At 56.8% G+C, this 18,703-nt stretch overlaps 9 protein-coding genes across 9 annotated transcripts; 6 read left to right on the top strand and 3 right to left on the bottom strand.

Moving 5' to 3' along the window:
* Nucleotides 1–29: 29 nt before the first annotated feature.
* BCV69DRAFT_288493 (hypothetical protein) lies at nt 30–1,763 on the bottom strand (the record flags this gene model as incomplete). The annotated part of the gene is made up of 3 exons (XM_025493627.1): nt 30–242; nt 267–402; nt 445–1,763. The coding sequence occupies 3 exons, from the start codon at nt 1,761–1,763 to the stop codon at nt 30–32; spliced, it is 1,668 nt and encodes a 555-aa protein (XP_025345671.1).
* Nucleotides 1,764–1,878: 115 nt separating this feature from the next.
* Nucleotides 1,879–2,327, top strand: BCV69DRAFT_76341 (hypothetical protein). Its single transcript, XM_025495506.1, has one exon. It carries the CDS (start codon nt 1,995–1,997, stop codon nt 2,223–2,225), a length of 231 nt encoding a protein of 76 aa, XP_025345670.1. The 5' UTR covers nt 1,879–1,994; the 3' UTR covers nt 2,226–2,327.
* On the top strand, nt 2,144–4,269 carry BCV69DRAFT_76361 (MFS general substrate transporter). The gene has a single exon (XM_025495507.1). The coding sequence runs from the start codon at nt 2,430–2,432 to the stop codon at nt 4,152–4,154; it is 1,725 nt and encodes a 574-aa protein (XP_025345669.1). The 5' UTR covers nt 2,144–2,429; the 3' UTR covers nt 4,155–4,269.
* Nucleotides 4,270–4,477: 208 nt separating this feature from the next.
* Nucleotides 4,478–5,864, top strand: BCV69DRAFT_76317 (hypothetical protein). The gene is made up of 4 exons (XM_025495505.1): nt 4,478–4,771; nt 4,872–5,355; nt 5,442–5,576; nt 5,654–5,864. The coding sequence occupies exons 1-4, from the start codon at nt 4,706–4,708 to the stop codon at nt 5,728–5,730; spliced, it is 762 nt and encodes a 253-aa protein (XP_025345668.1). The 5' UTR covers nt 4,478–4,705; the 3' UTR covers nt 5,731–5,864.
* Nucleotides 5,815–7,648, bottom strand: BCV69DRAFT_273931 (hypothetical protein). Its single transcript, XM_025491023.1, has 5 exons — nt 7,415–7,648; nt 7,251–7,304; nt 6,998–7,157; nt 6,574–6,905; nt 5,815–6,474 (listed from the first exon to the last, which is right to left on the bottom strand). The coding sequence occupies exons 1-5, from the start codon at nt 7,580–7,582 to the stop codon at nt 5,998–6,000; spliced, it is 1,191 nt and encodes a 396-aa protein (XP_025345667.1). The 5' UTR covers nt 7,583–7,648; the 3' UTR covers nt 5,815–5,997.
* Nucleotides 7,649–7,954: 306 nt separating this feature from the next.
* BCV69DRAFT_285137 (putative IDH2-isocitrate dehydrogenase subunit 2, mitochondrial) lies at nt 7,955–9,840 on the top strand. Its single transcript, XM_025493294.1, has 6 exons — nt 7,955–8,168; nt 8,292–8,317; nt 8,424–8,473; nt 8,557–8,567; nt 8,656–8,745; nt 8,849–9,840. The coding sequence occupies exons 1-6, from the start codon at nt 7,982–7,984 to the stop codon at nt 9,646–9,648; spliced, it is 1,164 nt and encodes a 387-aa protein (XP_025345666.1). The 5' UTR covers nt 7,955–7,981; the 3' UTR covers nt 9,649–9,840.
* Nucleotides 9,841–10,870: 1,030 nt separating this feature from the next.
* BCV69DRAFT_285135 (hypothetical protein) lies at nt 10,871–12,612 on the top strand. The gene is made up of 4 exons (XM_025493293.1): nt 10,871–11,204; nt 11,293–11,539; nt 11,636–11,816; nt 11,911–12,612. Exons 1-4 carry the CDS (start codon nt 11,028–11,030, stop codon nt 12,407–12,409), a joined length of 1,104 nt encoding a protein of 367 aa, XP_025345665.1. The 5' UTR covers nt 10,871–11,027; the 3' UTR covers nt 12,410–12,612.
* A 143-nt stretch (nt 12,613–12,755) lies between these two features.
* On the top strand, nt 12,756–16,145 carry BCV69DRAFT_285134 (TPR-like protein). Its single transcript, XM_025493292.1, has one exon. The coding sequence runs from the start codon at nt 12,824–12,826 to the stop codon at nt 16,091–16,093; it is 3,270 nt and encodes a 1,089-aa protein (XP_025345664.1). The 5' UTR covers nt 12,756–12,823; the 3' UTR covers nt 16,094–16,145.
* Nucleotides 16,101–18,565, bottom strand: BCV69DRAFT_285132 (hypothetical protein). The gene is made up of 5 exons (XM_025493291.1): nt 18,131–18,565; nt 17,866–18,018; nt 17,572–17,791; nt 17,371–17,498; nt 16,101–17,290 (listed from the first exon to the last, which is right to left on the bottom strand). Exons 1-5 carry the CDS (start codon nt 18,258–18,260, stop codon nt 16,185–16,187), a joined length of 1,737 nt encoding a protein of 578 aa, XP_025345663.1. The 5' UTR covers nt 18,261–18,565; the 3' UTR covers nt 16,101–16,184.
* Between the last annotated feature and the right edge of the window lie 138 nt (nt 18,566–18,703).

Genomic DNA, 18,703 nt, shown 5'->3' with positions numbered 1-18,703 from the left:
GCCAGAGCCCAGACAGCTACACGGCACCTCTATCCCTGCTTTTGGAATACGATCCAGGAGCCCGTCTGCGAAGCTACCCCGTCCAATCGGTCATTCTCCTGCTGCTCCTCCATCCTTGACAGCTCCTTTGTACGCCGAAAGGCAGGAGGTACAGGTCTCTCATGATCGACTGGCTCCCAGCGAGTCGTTGTCAAGAGCTCGTCTTTGGCATTGTAACCTTGTGCCCTCACCCAAGTCAAACGCTCGCTAGTCTTGGTTTGAAGCACAGTCTCAAATCCAACCCGTGCTACCTTGCCTCCAAGGTCGATGCGGTTGCCTTCGACGTCCTTGCCCAAGAAGCGCCAGTGTGAGACTTCTGTGTCGCCATTCCAAGAAGCGGCCAAGAGTACCTTGTAGGAACGACTCTCACCAGTGGCCACTTGCCCACCTGTCGCCTTCGCCCACTGTTCAGCTCCATACACGAGACCAGCAACGGCGGCTTCTTCCGATGGCCTACCAATCCACTCGTTCTTGAAAGCTCGGTAGTTCTGTACGCCTACTCCAAGAGGTCCACTCTCAAGGAATGCATGAAAGACGACCGTCCCGTCCGAGGTAAACTCGGTGACGGCACCTTCTGATCCCCAATTGACGACGACGTTGCCACCGGGAAGCACGTGAGTGGAACCCTGCGACTTGCTTAGCAGCTTAAACGGCGGGTAGAAAGCTCGCACTGTAGCCACCGTCTTGGCCTTATGGTCAAGAGCGAGGATCTTGCCCGAAGAGGTGGGAGCATCGTGAAGCTGACTGCCAGTGTCAGTCTCGGTCCCGTGGGCTGAATTGTCGTACAAGGAGATAAGTTCGCGACCTTGCGAGTCGTACCCCTGATATCGGGCGTGGTGCTGGAAGGAGAAAGCAACTTCGTTGTCGAGGTGACGGAAGTCATTGTGCTGGTTCCTACCACCGAGCCGCCAGAGGACTCTGCCTGTCTTGCCGTCGATTTTGTAGACGGAGTTGACGTCACGGGCACTGAGAAGGTAGTCTCCTTCGTCATTCTTGTCGACCGAATTGATATGGAAGTAGTCCCAGGCTTCAGAGGAGCCCAACCCATTGCCAGCTTGGCCAGATGTCAAACTGATATTGGAGTGCGAGGGTGGGACGTGCTCGAGGGAGTGCCATTCGAAGACTACATCGCCTGTGTCCAGGTCCACCTCCTGGAAGATGCCATCGACGATCCACTGATGGTCTTCATCGCCGCCGTAGGCCGACAGATCTCTCGGTACCGGCTGGTAGATCTGGAAAAGCGCGCTTTTGCCATCATTTATGACCTGACCTTCGTGCTTGTCGATCAAGCGATGGTGGCCCGCGCGAATCTCACGGATAACATCATACTTTGCGTCGAGTAACTTGAGGTGCCCATGCCCATGCCCGTGGGCAGCATTGTGTTTGCCTTGAAAAGCCAGCAATGCAGGCTCGCCGTGATACGTCGTCGTCTGGAGGTTGACGGTCCAGATGGAGAAGTACTGGGCGAAGCCGGACCATACCAGCTGACCCTGATCGTCGAAGATGTAAGGTCCAGGTTGAAGAGGTCCATGCTTCTCTTGATCGCTGCCGCCGGCAAAAGGAGCGATAAAGAAGTATCCAGGCGCTGTCAGACCGGCTTGAGCAGGGTGTGTAATGTTCAAGCGAGGAACTTGGAGATCAGGGCGAGATAGCAATTGCCACGATGCCGACACTACATCGCACCAGATGAGACTGCAGGCGAGAAAGAGAGCTGACAAGCGCATGATGACCAAGCTTGTGGATCTAGGATTTTGGAGGGGCGCAATCGCGGAGAAGTGCCAGAGTGACGGTGAGCGTCGGACTTGAAGAAAGAAGAGGGCGTCCAGATCTTTAGCGATGAGCGCTTATCTGCTTTCCCTTTTGAGGCGCTTTCGATTAACAGAGATTCATCGTCTCCTCTGCCTTTCAGCGGCAAAGACGCAACAGAGGCCTCATATACACCAGTCTCTCGTGCGATGTCGTATCGCTGTCTATCACCTCGATTCCGTTCTATCACGCCAGATTATGCTGGGCGCACGAGCCACAGTCGTCCAGAACTCAGGCGCGTCGACAAGAGGTGCGTGCTTGCGCGTGCCAATGACGGGACACTGGCACGGCGACGGCGTCGAGCTGTACAGTCGTGCTTTGCCCCGGCCACGCAACTTACTGTTTGTGCCACGCCATCCGACTTACGATTGGCGAGATAGCTGACTGGGATCTCAGGAACGTTGCTAATGACCGACGCTCTGATACCGTCATCTTGATGTGGCTTCGAGCATCCGCCTGCGGAAGAGGGTGTGAGACTCTTGGGCTATATTACTTGCCTGCCTTCAGTCTGCTTTCATTCCTTCCCGTCAACACAGCAGCTGCCCCCTTGACTTCCCGTCCTGCCTTCTCCTGTCCCATTCAGTATGTCGGGGATTCCACCAGCCGGGGAGCAAAGTCGTTCTTCGACGTCTTCTGCCGACAAGCAAGAGCTGACCTCTAGCGCAGGTGTCTCTCGCACACCAAGCCAAACATCTGCGGACGATGGTGGCTTCTTTGCCGCCGCTCGACTGGCTGTCAAGAACCGGCATGACATTCGCACCGCTCCTGGCACAAACTTCAGTGATGAGAAGGTAGCTGCGTACTGGAAGAACGTCTATGATGAGAGCAAGTACGAGGGCCGTCATCGCTTTGATCCAGACTTTACTTGGACCGAAGAGGAGGAAAAGGCCCTTGTAAGGAAGCTCGATGTACGGATCATGTTGTTCGTATGGGTGATGTTCATCGCCCTCGACTTGATACGACGCAACATCAACCGTGTTCTGCCAGACAATTTCCTCAAGGATGTCGGTATGACCCAGAACGATTTCAACAATGGGCAAATCATCTACTTTGCCAGCTTCTTATTTATGGAACTACCTTCCGGTCTGATCTCAAAAAAGCTTGGGGCCGACGTCTGGATTCCGATACAGATTATCTCTTGGTCCGCTATTTGTTCGGCGCAGTTCGCCATCACCAGTCGCACGGGCTTCTTCGTCACTCGTTGGCTCCTTGGCGCTGCTCAGGGAGGCTTCATCCCTGACATGTGCCTCTATCTGAGTTACTTCTACACAGCCAAGGAGCTCAATGCCCGCCTGAGCTGGTTTTACACGGTACTCGGCATGAGCCAGATCATCGGCAGCTTCTTGGCCGTCGGCTTCATTGAATTGGGAGGCATCCATGGACATTACGGCTGGCAATGGCTTTTCGCCCTCGAAGGTCTTATCTCGGGTATCGTGGGTGTGTTGGCCTTCTTCCTTATGCCTCCGAGTGTGACGAGCACCAAGGGCGTTGTCCGTGGGAAGTCGGGTTGGTTCAACGAGCGAGAAGAGTACATTGCTGTCAATCGCGTCCTCCGCGATGACCCTACCAAGGGAGAGATGCACAACCGTCAGGGAGTGGGGGCGTACAGCCTCTGGAAAGCCATCAGCGAGAAGGACCTGTGGCCTATCTACCTGCTGGGACTGGTCATCTACATTCCCTACCAGCCACCACAGACGTATCTCTCGGCCACTCTGAAGCAGCTCGGCTTCTCTACCATCAACTCGAACCTGCTGGCCATCCCTTCGCAAGCCCTCTTTGTTATCAATTGTCTCTGGCTGCCATGGCTCACCAGGCGCTTCAACGAGTACAGCATCCTGTCGTCCATCTCCAATATCTGGACACTCCCGCTACTGATTGCCTTGGTCACCATCCCTGCATCATTGTCATCCTACTGGTCTTGGGTACGCTTTGCGCTCCTCACCCTGATCTCTGCCTTTCCCTACTGCCATCCTGCCGTCATCTCCTGGCTGTCGCAGAATTGCCACAGTGTGCGGAATCGCGCTGTTTCAGTCTGCCTATACAACATGTCCTACCAGGTCGGCTCGATTGTCGCAACCCAGATCTACCGCTCAGGAGATGCGCCATACTACCGCCGGGGAACGTGGGGGTTGATTGCCATTTCCGCCTGGGCTATCATGCAGTGCTGGCTCACCAAGCTGTACTACATTTACCGCAACCGGCAAAAGGAGGCCGAGTGGAAGAGGCTCACACCTGATGAGCGCGTAGAGTATACTGTGACCAACAAGGAGCAGGGAACGAGCCGGCTAGACACGCGATTCGTTCACTGATCCAGCTCTTGAGTGCGGGGCCGATGCCCTTGGAGGGACTGCCGTGGAGGACCAATGTACAGTAGTAGCCTGCTTGCTAACACTCTCATGATACTAGTCCTCGTCGACGAGAAACGTGTCGATGTGATGCATCACAGGATGTCAGATGCGCAGTGTGAGCTTATGCGATGCGAGGAAGTGAAGCTGCGTCCGTATTGTGCCATCGGTACCCTTGATGATGTTGCTCGCTAATGGGGTGCAGGCTCTCTAAGGGACGGGTGTTGCCGATTCGGCGTTTCGGACCCGAACGGCGATTATTAATTCTGTCTCAGTTCGCTACCACCCTTGTTTCTCTCCTTACCGTAATACCATTGTTTCACCGATTCTAACAACGGGAACCCTCCGGATCGGAAGCAAGACGGAAGCGCAGGTGGAGGAATCTGATAGCGGAATGAGAAGAACCCTCGCAGCCAGATCGCTCTACCGACCGTGATCTCTAGTACTTCGTGCTTGGCTAGGGATGAGAAGGCAGCATAGGAGTTGGGGTACAAGACGCCAGAGACTTCGATACTATGACTGCTGCTGAGACTGCTTCCACCGTCTTGGCATACTTTGGAGCCGTCTTCTGGTCCATCCAGGTCCGTATCCTTGGCGATGGTCCCCGAAAGTGCGCTCCGTATCTCGCACAGTCCCTCACCAGACCTCTCCTGCTCCCCCATTCCCGATGACTTCGCACAGCTCCTCCCTCAGATCTACCTAAACTACTCCCGGCACCACACCATCGGTCTGCACCAAGCCATGATGCTCCTCTGGGCCTTTGCCGGTCTCCCCCTCGCCCTGCACAACATCCTCTCTCACCAGCCCATTGCACTACAAGTGCAGGCCGAGATTCTGACGGCTCTTTCCTTGATCACGTGGGCACAAGTACGGTACTATAGTCATGGCTGGACTGTGAAGAGATGCCTAGGTTGCCTGCTCGGACTCACCTTTGCGTTCGCAGCGGTCCAGCTGATCGTCATCCTCGGCTTCAGAAAGGGGGCTCCTTCTGGGGAAGCGCCAGAGGCCTTCATTAAGGCCATGGCTGTGCTCTCTGCTGTCAGCCTATCTGCTGGAGTATTGCGACACTACTGGGACATCTGGACCGAGGATACTGTGAGGGGTATCAGCTGGGGGTTCGTCTTCCTAGACGCAATGGGGGACCTCACCAGCCTCTTATCCATTGGTGAGTCAGCCTGAGTGGTACAAGTGCGAACCTCTCGTCGCTGAAACTGATGCGAGTCCATTCTGTCAACGACAACGAGAAACCAGTGCTGCTCTCCTCCCCGTTGGACATCTACGCTACTGCGATCTACGGCTCAGAGCTCTTCCTCTGGACACTCATGACCATCATCGGCGTCGTCTACACTGTCCGGGATCGCAACAAAGTTCCTCACGCAACGAATGGTGAGCCTCAGCTTGAAGCTGGTACCACGGCGGCCGAACAGGGAGAGACTGTCGACTCACTGGGGCAAGTCAATCAGGTTTCTACAAGTGCAGTACTTTGGAGAGGGCCAACGGGGAACGTCTTCTCCAGGGTCATCCGTCGCTCCGGGCGTGACCCACCTACGATGAGATCGACTTTTGCATTGCGATCTAGAAGCCGACGGCAGCTCGAAGGTCAGCGCGATAGCTAGCGAGCAAGCAGTGACTATCCTTCTCAATGAAATTAGTTTAGCGGCACAGTATGACTAAATTCCTGTAATTGCATCTGGCATTCACGACGGTCGAGAACAATGCCTCGACGGGCACCGCACCGCTACAGAGAAAATATCACCAAATCTTCTCTCTGACATGGCTACCTTCTGCCCTCCCTACGACCATCTCTTTACAATTGGTCCAGCACAGCCTTTGTGAAGTCGCTAGTGGTGGAGTGGCCACCAACGTCAGCCGTGCGCACCTTGCCCTGCTCAATGACCTTGTACACACTGGCGGCAATGGCATCGGCCTGGGGGTCCAGTCCGAGGTGTCGCAGCATCATCGTCGCCGAGAGGAGCATGGCGGTGGGGTTGGCCTTGTTCTGCTCAGCAATGTCCTTGGCTACGTGCCTGCAACCGGGCTCGTACAGTGCGTAGTCACGGCCGATGTTGGCTCCTGGCACGACACCGGGTCCACCGACGAGGGCAGCACCGATGTTGGTGACAATGTTGCCGTACAGGTTGGGCATGACCATCACATCGAACTGGCCGGGCTTGCCGACCAGCTGCATAGAAGTGTTGTCGACGATCATGTCGCCAGTGGTAATGCCCGATGACTCGTACTGCTTGGCTACCTCGCGGAAAGTGTTCAGGAAGAGACCGTCTCCCTGAAGGTGGAAGAAAAGTAAGGGAGGTAGGGGGGATGCGATCAGTTCCTTACTCGTTAGAAGTACTGCGCCCTTCTGCTGGCTTGTGCAGCAACTCACCAGCTTCATGATGTTAGCCTTGTGCACACACACGACCCTCTTTCGGCCGTTCTTCAAGGCAAAGTCAAAGGCAAAGCGCGAGATCCGCTCGGCAGCAGCCCGAGTGGAGACCTTGAGCGACTCGACGACGCCAGGGTAGGACGAGTGCTCCAGACCAGAGTACTCTCCCTCGGTGTTCTCTCGCACGATGACAATGTCGACGTTCTTGTGACGTGTGGGGTAGCCGGGGAGGGTCTTGCACAGGGTGAGAGAGGCGTAGATGTCCAGTCGCTGCCTCATGGCTACGTTCCATGAGTTGTGAGCAGAGGCGTCGATGGGGGTGTAGAGGATACCTGGAAACGAATAGAAGCAGAACAGGCGGAGAGAACAGCGTTGAGCTCATGCTGACCTTCCAGCTGAACTTGCCCATGCGCTCGAAACTCACCCTTGAGTCCGACCTTGTTCCTCCTCAGACTCTCCATGGCCTCGTTGAAGAGGCGCTCAGAGCCGTGGGTCTCTCCGCTGACATCGTACTCCTCCCACTCGACGGGCACATTCATGGCGGCAAAGACCTCCTTGACGGATCCAGTAATCTCCTTTCCAATCTGCGAGGGTGACGAGAGCGAGCGAGGAAGATGTCAGCACCTGCAGTCTGGCGATCGAGGCAGATGTACTGTCTTGCATCGCATTGAACTCACTCCATCTCCTGGAATCAGGGTGACAGTGTAGACACCTCCGTACTTGGTCGGTGTCTAAAGAAGAGGACACACGGGGGAAGTCGAAGGGCATGTCAGTACGGGGTGATGTGAGGCAGAGCAAGCTGAGTGTATGCGTCTCTCTGAGCCTCCCCAATCTGACTCACCCTGCCTGGCACCTTGGGACCGTAATGTGCGAGGGTGGTGGCATTTCGGGGAGAGAGGATCTGGGATGCAGCGGGTGTGAGGACCTTGCGGGCGGCGGCCGAGGGCGAGGCGGTGGAACGGAGGGCAGGTGCGATGCTGCGCGCTACGGATGACTTGAAGGCGGACATGGCGAAGGTGATGGTGAAGAGGTGAGGTGAGGTGAGGTGAGGATCAGAAGCTTGGGCAAGGGCAAGGGCAGGGCTCTCGCTATTCTGATCGAGGGCGGATAAGACAGGACGTAGGAAGATCGCGGCGTGCAGCCAGGCCACCGAGATGTTTGACTGGCGCGCGCGACCTCTCCCGACACACCCGGGCCTGTGGGTTGAGCCAGGGCGGAGCAGATCGGCCATGGCGTGGCAGCAAAAGGCGCAGAAGAACCACGGAAGGCGGGCCAGGGCGGCCCAGGCGAACAGGCGACAATCTACAGGCCACTCGCGGATACCAACCAAAGACCTTCCTCTTCTTCTTCTTCTCCTCATCACCGTCGCCTACTACACCGACCCCCTTCCTCATCAGGCTCCCACAAGATGATCGCTATCCCTTCCCTTCGCAACAGCATGGCTGCCACTGCGCGCCCAGTGCTGCGATCCGCTACCGCTTCTTCTTCCACCCGTGCATTCTCACTCACAGTGTCCAGGGCCTATGCATCTGCTGCCCCTACCAGTGCATACTCCAAGAAGCCCGGAAACGATGGAAAGTACTTGGTCACTCTGGGTGCGTAAGACGGAGGATTTGAGGGCTCCCAAAGGCTGGAAGAGCACAGAAGAAGGACTGCGTGCAGGGCCTGTTGTGCTGATGATGCATACCCTCGCACTTCTTCTCATTCCTCGCATACAGTTCCTGGTGATGGTATCGGCCCAGAGGTGAGTCAGCCGACGGCTGCCCAGATTGGTACAGCAATCGTGGCATCAGAACGCCTTTCACTCAATCATCGGCCCTTCCCCTTGACCTCGCCCTGCTAATCTTTAGGTATCTGATGCAGTCAAGTCGATCTACAAGGCTGCTGATGTGCCGATCAAGTGAGTGCGCCCTGATTGTACTCTGCCGACACTTTCCTCCTTCTGACCCAAGCCTTTACTCATACTCAAACCTTCGCTGCTAGGTGGGAGGAAGGTGAGCTCACAGCACGGTCTGGCAGGAGATTCATAGCGCTCTGAAGCTCACATCACCCCCCTTGCCCGCTCCCCTTCCCCACCCGTAGTCGATGTCACCCCTGAGATCCGAGATGGCCGAAGCAGAATTCCCTTGAAGGCAGAGGAGTCTATCAAGAAGACCACGCTGGCATTGAAGGGTCAGTAGAGGGAAGCCCCAAGGCTGGCAAATCTGGAGTGTCTTGCCCTGCCTGTACTGACATTACTCTTCCTGTCCACTCCTTCTCCTCTGCCTCTCGTCAGGTCCCCTCGCAACTCCCATTGGAAAGGGACACGTCTCTCTCAACCTCACTCTCCGTCGTACATTCTCCCTCTTCGCCAACGTCCGTCCCTGCCGCTCCATCGAGGGCTACAAGACCCCCTACGACAATGTCGACACTGTGCTGATCCGAGAGAACACCGAGGGAGAGTACTCTGGTATCGAGCACGAGATCGTAGACGGTGTGGTGCAGTCGATCAAGCTCATCACCCTCGAGGCTTCGGAGCGAGTGGCTCGCTACGCCTTCCATCACGCCCAGCAAAACGGTCGTAACCGTGTCACTGCCGTGCACAAGGCCAACATCATGAAGATGTCCGACGGTATGTTCCTGCACGCCTGCCGACAGGTGGCCAAGGAGTACCCGGACATTACCTACGACGAGGACCTGTTGGACCGAGCCTGCCTGCGCATCGTGCAAGACCCTTCGCCATACTCGGACCGAGTCATGGTGATGCCCAACCTCTACGGAGACATTCTCTCCGACATGTGCGCCGGTTTGATCGGTGGACTGGGTCTGACCCCTTCGGGCAACATCGGCAAGGACGCGAGCATCTTCGAGGCCGTGCACGGTTCCGCCCCCGACATTGCCGGCAAGGACATGGCCAACCCCACTGCCCTGCTGCTCAGCTCCATCATGATGCTTAGGCACATGGGTCTGTTCGACAAGGCAGACCAAATTGAGTCGGCCATTTTCAAGACTATTGCCAATGGAGAGACGACGGGTGACTTGGGTGGAAAGCTGGGCACAAAGAAGTTCACCGAGAAGATCATCTCGAGGTTGTAGAGGGAGACAGTGGAGGTGAGTCCGAGGGGGAATTTGTTTATCGATTCGCGTAATGCCGATGAGGTATGCAAAACGCGAAGAAAACATAGGACGGCGACGTAGGAGATTGTTGCTCGCCGAGTAGACGAAACACAACGGTGCTCAATACCTGCTATGCAATCACAATCGTGTCAACTGCTCCGTTCCGTTTGTCTTGCTTGTCTGTCTATCTGTCCGTCCGCCCACTCTGTGTTTCCCATGCACGACTCTGGCATGTCTTATGCCAGGGTCCGAGGATTGAGGAGGCTAGTTGGCGGAGGAGAATGGCACGGGTCTACTTGGCCCGAGAGGCTGGCTGGAAAGGCGCTTCTGGGTAAAAAGGCTGGACGGGGACAAGTGCGTCCACAACATGTAGTAGCCGAGTGCCGAGTGCCGAGTTCCCCGGCAATCTTACTTGGTCCCCGTCCTGGCCACGAGCAGCAAACATGTCGGGGTACTGGTAGTGCAGTCCGTGCATAGGGGAGATAGAAGCTACATGACTCTTTGTACTCTCCTTCCCTCTTGCATAAGCATGAGGCTGAGATGGAGGGTTGAGGAATGAGAGCGTTTCACGGCTTTGCCATCGGCGAGGCTCCCGCGGCGAAAGGGCCGAAAGGACCGACAAAGGCGACGATTAAAGGCCACGTTGTGTCGGTCTCTCCCGCTCTGGTGTGAGCCCCTGCCTGGCGGGATAGGGGCGGACAGGCAGGCAGGCGGGCGGGCGGGCGGGCGGAGGTGCGAGGAATCAACCGAGTCCCGCTCGCTGGTGTTGATCGAAAGGAAGCTGGTATAGTCCCGGTCGGGGTGGACCGACGCAGGCAGGCAGGCAGGCGCGTGGCATATCTCTAAACGCTTGCTCCCTTCCTTCGGTTCCTTTCTGCATTGCAGAGAGGCTTGACTCCCCCCTTTGGAATTCACCAATCAGGTTCCACGCGCCTCTGGCCAAAGGAGAAGGAGGAGGAGCAGCAGGGGAGGGAGCCAAGGCGCGCATTCTATCGGACTTTTTACCCGAGTTTGATCGGGAATCCGGCGGCAAGGATAGATGAGGTGTTTTGAGTCTGGCCTGGGAGCAGAGGCAGGCGCAGATGCAGGAAGATGCACGATGCAGGACCCAAGGCCGGAATCCTCAGGAAGTTGGTCGGCGGAGTTCAGCGGCCCAAGTTGAGAGGCATGTCCCTCTTAGCCTATTGACCCTAGAGTATTTAGCTGATACAAGCAACCTCCCCGTTGACAGTCTACCCAAGTCACTACATTATACTTCTGCGATTGCTGTCTTTTTAGCTTCCTTGCTTCCTCCTCCTCACCTCCTCCTCTTCTCTTCCTCACTCGCTCACTCACTCGCTTGCTCTAGTCTTGCAAAGATGCTCTCGCGCCTGCTCCTCGTTTCCGCACTGGCAACCGCCAGTGCATACGCTCAAAGCTACACGGCCACCTATGTCCCCTCTGCCTCTGGATTGCCCAAGACCACCGAACAAGGACAATCGGGAACTAACAAGTGTGGAACTGACAGCAGCCAGGACTCAACGTGCCAAAATGCCGTGAGTAGAGCCGGGCGCGCTGCTGTGAGGCGGCTGCGAGTACGCGCCTGACACCACTCCTCCCCATGCACCACCCAACCTCGGATAGTATCTCAACTCGGTCACAGACTTCTGTCTTTGGGCTCCTCCTACTGAAGGATCAGTCGCGGACTTTGAAGCGACTGTAGTATCCTACTGCACAAAGTCTGGACGAGGTACCAGGGTCATTCCCGACGGTACCATCCACGGCGCTCAATTCGTGTATGCGCCCTCGTACGTTCAGGTGTCTGGGTACGGAGACTTCACAAGTATGAACGTCGTAGCTAATGATGCAGGTGGAGAGCTGGACCCGCATGGTGAGTTCAATCGAGCGCCGTCGCAATCCATGCTACCAATGCTGTGAGAACCCGTGGCTGATATGGTACTCCCTTTCTCCTTTCTCCCCCCGACAGGTGCCACCGGAGTAGGTAACCCAGTGGGCGGTCTCGTCTTCCACTGCAACAACGGTTCCTGCCAACAGATGCACGAGTGGATGTCCTTCATGAGCGCTACCCAATACTGTTTCCGAGCTTGCTACGACGGAGACAGGGCCACTTCTCTGTGCCGACACACATACGACGTCCTGGGCTGCGAGTGAGTATATGCGCGCCTGGAGATACCGCAACTCTAAAGTCCGAGAGAGACTGACCGTTCCCGCTATCCCGGCATCTCTACAATCTCTCTCCAGCTGGAACATGCCCGCCGACTACCCCACTTCCTACTTCGAGACCTGTGACAGTGACGATGCAGAGGACGTTGCCTACCACCACGGAACCTACTTTGCACAGGACATGACCCTGACCGGAGCCACAGTTCCCAACCCCCATCCGGCTCCCGCGACCAGCTCCTGCTCCCGAACCGACGGTTCTGCGCTCTACGGCGCTACTGACTTTGCCACGGGCGTCGTCAGGAGTGGCATGCAGTCACCTTCCAGCTCCACAACCATGTCCTCGAGCACTTCATCGATGTCGTCATCGAGCTCCGTCTCCACCATGACTTCCTCGACTACCCCAGCAGTGGCTGTCGCCAGCAGCATGGCTTCGAGCATGCGTACTACCACTACCCCCTCTGCTGCAGCACAGGCGGCCTCTGCCAACACGAGCGGCGCCGCTTCTGTGCTCATGCACGGAGCTCCCGTCTTGGCATCTCTCGTTGTCGTCGTCTTTGCTGCCATCTTCGTCTTGTAAGCCTCGAGCTCCTCCTCCCCCCCTATCCCACTGTGGCCGCGCTCTCTGTGAGACCTGCAGCTCCACTCTCCCCCCCCTTTTGCATTGGACCATACCTTTGGACACTTCCTATTTCGATTCTGTACTTCTTTGCAGCTTCCCGTTTACCCCTTTTGTTGTTTCTCTGCTCCACTTTCTGCGGAATGCATATACCATCCAATTAGCCCCTCGTCTGTTTGCAATGTGTATTGAGCAGGCTACGAACGCCTCGCCCGGCGGCTCAGCGTGAGTGGAGAAAGCGCGTGCGGAAAGAGAAAAAATTCAAAAGTGTCCGAGTCGATCTTCGATGGAAGATGGAGCCGGCCACCACTAGACTACCCACTTCTTCCGCTTCCTCTGCTAGACGACGTCACTTCAAGGCTTCGGTATACCATTATGGCTGACGCCACCTCTCCCAGAGCTTCGGCATCGACTTCATCTGCGGAGTGGGATCTTATCGCACTCTCAGCGCAGGCGTCGTCCACTTCTTCGCTGTGCAAAGGGGAGCTCTCGCCATCCTTCCACACCCAGACAGCCCAGCGTCTCCTGGCCCAGTATGCAGCCTCTTCCTCTTCTCTTCCTGCTAGTCTGAAGTGGGACCAGTCTAGCTCTCCTTTCGATGCTATCCAGCTAGCAGCAGCGGCACTTGCGGCTTTCGTCCAGCTCAATTGGACGGGACCCGCTGTACCAGAGGATATCCAGCCAGCAACTCTCCTTCGCTGGGCAAACCCTTCCGCTTTCCCTCCTCGCTCTGTGCAAGACGATGATGAGGCGGAGACGAGGCAGTCAGAGGATTTCGAGGCTCGATTGCGCTCCCAGGCTCTCGATTCCCTCACCTGCGAAGGTGAGCCTGCGTACCACCTCTGCGAGCAGCCCATCTATCTCGTCGTCGCACTCGATGTGCTCAAGACCCTCAGCCGTACCCTGCCAATTCAGGAACAGCCCGAGTCTCTTCCCTGGTGGAGATTAAGAGCTGCCAGCATACACAACCGCATACTGGATACCGCTGTACCCCTCCCTCGGTCCGTTCTCGCACCCGTAGATGCGCTTCTGGAGAAGCTCGCTAGCCGTGCTGCAGCTGCTCCTGCCTCTGCCTCTGCCTCTGCCTCTGCCTCTGCCTCTGCCGATGCAACGAGCAGCCCCTCCTCACCGGGTGCTCTACACGCCCGACTACTACTTGAGCGCGGTCTGGCTCTATCGCGAGTTGGGCAAGACAAGGAGGCCAACGAGTACTTTGTCAAGGCTGGACAGGCCTCGGGCTTGAAGTACGAGCTGACTGGCGCAATGGGAAAGAAGACGAAGTTTCAAAAGGAGGAAAAGACTATTCTGGTCGTTTTGGCGGAGAGTACGAGGGAGCTAGAAGGCGAAGAGGCTGAGAGCAATGCTGGATCTGGCGCAGACAGGGAAGAAGCTGCTCTTCTGGAAGGGGAGGACGAGGTGGCTCCTCTACCTTCTACAGGTTGGAAGGCAGCGCCTGCATCAGGTCAACGATCAGACCTTCCTGCGAACTACCAGCTCAACGACGATACACTCCTCGAGCAGACGCGATTCACCTCGAACAGCTCTTCGGAATCCATATCCCATCGAGATCCTGCCAATCAGCCGCCCCTCGCCCCCTTGGACCAGGCTGTACTCCTGGCGCTATCCCTAGCGATCCGCAACGCAGCTCCTGAGCATGGCCTGACTACATCGCAGATTTCAGCCTTTGTGGCCAGAGTTGCTCAGCATCCTCGCAATTGGTCAGTCTACACCATGGCTCTTCTCCTCCGATCACGTCTCGAGGCTACACGCACTCGTACTGCAGAACGAGCCGTGCTGCAATTGCAAGCACTGCTGGATCAGATGCCGACTTCAGACTCGACTTCCCAAGAGCGGCTGCGGTACTTCTATCAGCTCGACCTACCTCCAAAATGGGAGCTTCAGGCCGAATTGGCAAAGAGGTACGCTACGTTGGGTGTGCTCAGATCGGCATTGGAGATCTTTGAAAAGATTGAGCTGTGGGAGGAAGTTGTGCACATGCTTGGATCCATGGGTCGGCAAGAGGAAGGCATCGAGGTGATCCAAGATCTCCTCTCGGGAAAGAAAGTCGAGGCCTCGCAAGCCATTGTGAGCCGCAAGTCCACCTCTTCCTCTTCGCCCGCGACTGCTGCAATGACTTCCACGCTCAACACTGCCCGTCAGGCAAAGCTGTGGTGTTTGCTAGGAGACCTACAGCCAGCACAAGCAGAAGCGCACTACACGAAGGCTTGGGAGCTCTCCGGACGACGCTCGGCACGCGCTGCGCGCTCCCTCGGCGGGCTATACTTCTCTCAAGCTTCACCAGACTACGGACTAGTCGTCTCCTGGCTACACAGAGCCCTAAAGATTTCTTCTCTCATGGCGCGCAGCTGGTTCATGCTCGGCTGTGCGTACATGCGAAGGGAAGAGTGGGGCAAAGCCGCGCGATCCTTCCGTAGGACTACTGCCATCGATGAGGAGGACGGTGAGGCCTGGAACAACCTTGCCAGCTGCTACCTGCGCATGGTAAACGGTGCCACCGTCGAAGACATCGAGGCGGACGATCCTGAAATGGAGGAGCAGGGACGAGGAGAGGACGGCGGAAACGAGTCCGACCGCACCCTCCGCACAGACTCGGGCGTTGAGCTCAGCTCTTCAGACGAAGCACAGCTCGAGGATGGCAATGATGACCAGGAGAGGGACGCTTCCCGTCGCGAGGTCCTCACGCCCTTTGTCCTCAAGACGCTCGCGCACCGCTGTCTCCGTCACGCCCTTCGTCACAATCCCGACTCGTGGAAAGTCTGGTCCAACTACATGATCGTCAGCGTCGATGTGGGCGAGATGAACGAGGCTTGTCGCTCCCTCGCCAAAGTCGTACAACTCAAGTCACGCTCTGCCTCCAATGGAGCTGGAGGTGGAGGGGGAAGAATTGGAGAGGAAGACGTGGATTGGCAGGTGCTGGACCGGTTGGTCGATGCGGTCATTCGTTCTCCCGGACAGACGGTTGAAGAGGTTCAGGAGGAGGTGGAAGAGGAGAAGCGCAGGCTGGAGCAGGCAGAGGGACTTGAGCAACCACAGCCACAACCACAGCTACAGCCGTCCCCACAGCAACCAGCAGGTGCGCAAGCTAGCAATGCTAGTGGGTACGAAGCAGCCACATCGGGCGCAGTCTCCGTGCCCGTGGCAGCCCCTGTGCCTATGAACGGCAGTGCGCCTCCCTCAGCCGCAGTGCCCTCCTTAAAAGGTCGCTCTCCCAACGAAGGACGCGGGTTGTACCCCTCCCTCCTCTCCCTCCTCACAAACACCCTCCTCCCAGCCCTCTCCCACCCACGTCTCCATCGAGCCCATGCCCGCTTACTCCTCTGGTCGCGCCAATACCCTCAAGCACTCGAAGCTCACTTGGCCGCTTTCCGTTCTTCTCCTGCTGGAGATGTAGCACGCTTGAATGAAGTTGCGGCGGATTTGACGGGGGAATTGTGGAAGGAGGTGGTAGTGGAGGTGAAGGAGACTTGTGAGGCAATTGAGACGTTGAGTGCTAGGATGGACAAGGAGAAGGAGGGAAAGTTCAAGGCGAGGAGTCTTTTGAGGACATTCATGGCGCGATTCAAGGATTGGGAGGAGAGGGAGGAGTGGAGCGAATTGCTGCAGTTGAAAGAGGAGCTCAAGTGAGGTGTGGGGTGTCGTTAAAAAGGCAATGGAATTATAGGATCTTCTTGACAAAGCGAGAGCGGATGAATCGTTATTGTGTCTCGGGTTCCCACTACCCCTTCTTCTCGACTGCGTACCCACCAGGCCCAATCTGAATCCCGGAAGAGGCAGATGGGCCCGAGCCGTACCCTGGCACTCCCTCGCCGACTACCTCTAGCTCAGCTTCAGGCTCATCGACGGCTGTACTGTTCCCCTCTCGAGGCTGCACCTGTATAGACACCCTTCGCTGCGGTACTGCTCGCTGGGACGAGCGGACAGCAGATTGAGGTGGCGCAGAGGCCATGGGACTCTCGACGAGGCTGTTGTCCTCCGTCTCTGTCTCTTCGTCGACGGAGGAGCCACCGGCGTCTTCATCATCTTCTTCTTCTTCTTCTCCTGCTTCCAAGCCGTGCTCCTCCCCCTCCTCATCGTCAACCTCATCGTCGCTATAGTCTTGCTCAGGATACCCCGCAGCCCTGACAGCAGCAGGCACGATCCCACTGCGGTCCATCGGTTCACTGCTGGTGAGATACACCCTGGAGAGCTGCTTGATGTCATTCCACCACTCTATCATCTCCTCGTGACTTCTAGCACGGAAAGAGTATGCTACCTCGCGCTTCTTGTCGAAGAAGAGACGACTGGAGCGACGCGCTCCTGATCCGTCTGACTGCGTGGAGGAAGAGGTGACGGTGATGTGCCATTTGTGTGATCTGCTCATCAGGGCAGAGGCAGGTCCCAGGGTGCACTCCGGCAGGAAGAGGGAGAAGGTGGGGTTGCGCCGCGCTAGCGTGGCAGGATCTGACGACTGGCCCATGTCGTGTAGGAAGCCGGCAGGAGTGAGGATGTAGTAGCTCCCATTGTACGCCTTGGTGTACCTCTTCTTCCTCTCTAGGAAGCCTTCGTGGACAGCCATGACGCTTGGATCGCCCTTGCCGGGGTACTCGATTGCCTCTGGATTGCGGAAAGGCGTGTCAGGATCCAGGAGACAATCAGATCGAGCAGCAAATGCTACCCACTCCTTGTTCGGGAAGAGGGAGCGAAACTCGAGCGCTGGTCCTTCCCAGGTCTTCTGGATCTCTGCGACAGTCTGGGTCTGCCAGGTATCGTAGGTGGCCCAGGCACTTTGCAGAGATCGGACGATGCCTTCCTCGAAGTGGGCAGATGCTTGTTGCATGATGACTGGGTTGAGACGAGAGCACGACAAGCGGTCAGCAACAGCACAGTGCTTTGAATGTGTGTGATCGGAGCTCAACACTTACGGATGGACTTTTGCAGCTGATTCTCGGCATGTACCTGTCTGACGAGTTGATCCAGCACGGCTGCGTTGAGCAAGTGGGGGTCCTGTCTAGCATTGACGGACAGCGGGGTATTCTTGAGAGCAGTGATGCTGTGCGGAAATGATGTTAGCACCATCGCAATGATTCTCTGAGCTGAAACACCCTCGTCCTATCACCTCTCACCTCTTTGCCAGCTGTGCGATCAACGTGGTGCTCAGCTCCCTCTGCACCGCGACCTGATCTGCCAGCTTGCCCGTGTCGAGCTGAATATTCTTGATGTGAGCCTTGATCTCTGCATTGAGTCTGTGTAGATGCTGCACAATAGAGCTGTCGACGGTCTTGGCCAGTCCGCTGTGGAGATCTGCGACTCTGCGCGTCTGGTCACGGATGGAGGTGAAGATGTCTGCGGCGGTCATGGAGGGTGAGCTGATGTGATTGGTGTGGTGGATTGTGTTCATCTCAAGTCTCGGCACTCACCCTGCATACCTCCTTCGCCAAGGAACTGGTTGCCCTCGCGGAATGGCACTTGTATGACGCTTCCTAGGCGATTGTACTCCTTGGCAGTATTGTACTCGATGTCAGCGATGCCCTCCATGTAGGTGGTCAGCTGCTTGGTCACCTGTTTCCATCCTGCGCACACCAGACAAGGCATTCATGTCAGATGTAGGTAATGCTGCCTCTAAGTGGAGCTCTCATTGTGTATGTGACGCTGCGCACGCTACCCTACGATGTCTTGACTCACCTTTGAAACGCGAGATGAGGAGATCGCTGGGTCTGAGGTCATTGACCACGGGTGCCGTCTGCTTGGAGATGAGAGACTGCCGTCGAGAGGGTGCAGCGCTGGGCGCCGAGCCTCTACGTGAAGCTGTCATTGGGGGCTACGTGATGAAGCAGGAGGTGTTGGTGAGTTGTGATGACTTGGTCAGGAGGGGCGAGTGTGTGATACGAGGTGCGTGCGGCGACGGCACCGAGTTGCTCCTTTGCCCTGACCTCGGCGCTTTGCTTCCACGCCTGCCGCACTCAGGCACAGGCTGCACGCCCTTCCGGCCGAGAATCCTTGTTCACCTGGCGTCATACGCCGCACTTTACTTCCTCGCCATTGAGCTCGAGCTGCGGTATGATCCACTTGCCTACGATCCCATCACTGCCACCCTCCTCGACCCTCCTCTCACTCCACTCCCCGCCGAGTCGCTGGTGCTGCTGCCCTCCGGCGGAGCTTGGGGCGGATCTGACTATCTTCATCAGCAAAGCGGGTGGAGAGACATGCAGGGCTCCACTCACGCCACGCCTCGGCTGCAGGGAAGCTTCGCGCCCA

Source organism: Pseudomicrostroma glucosiphilum (genome assembly GCF_003144135.1).
Source record: "Pseudomicrostroma glucosiphilum strain MCA 4718 unplaced genomic scaffold BCV69scaffold_16, whole genome shotgun sequence".
Lineage (NCBI taxonomy): Eukaryota > Fungi > Basidiomycota > Exobasidiomycetes > Microstromatales > Microstromataceae > Microstroma > Microstroma glucosiphilum.
Note: the sequence above shows the minus strand (reverse complement) of the source record. Positions and strands in the feature narration are given on the sequence as shown.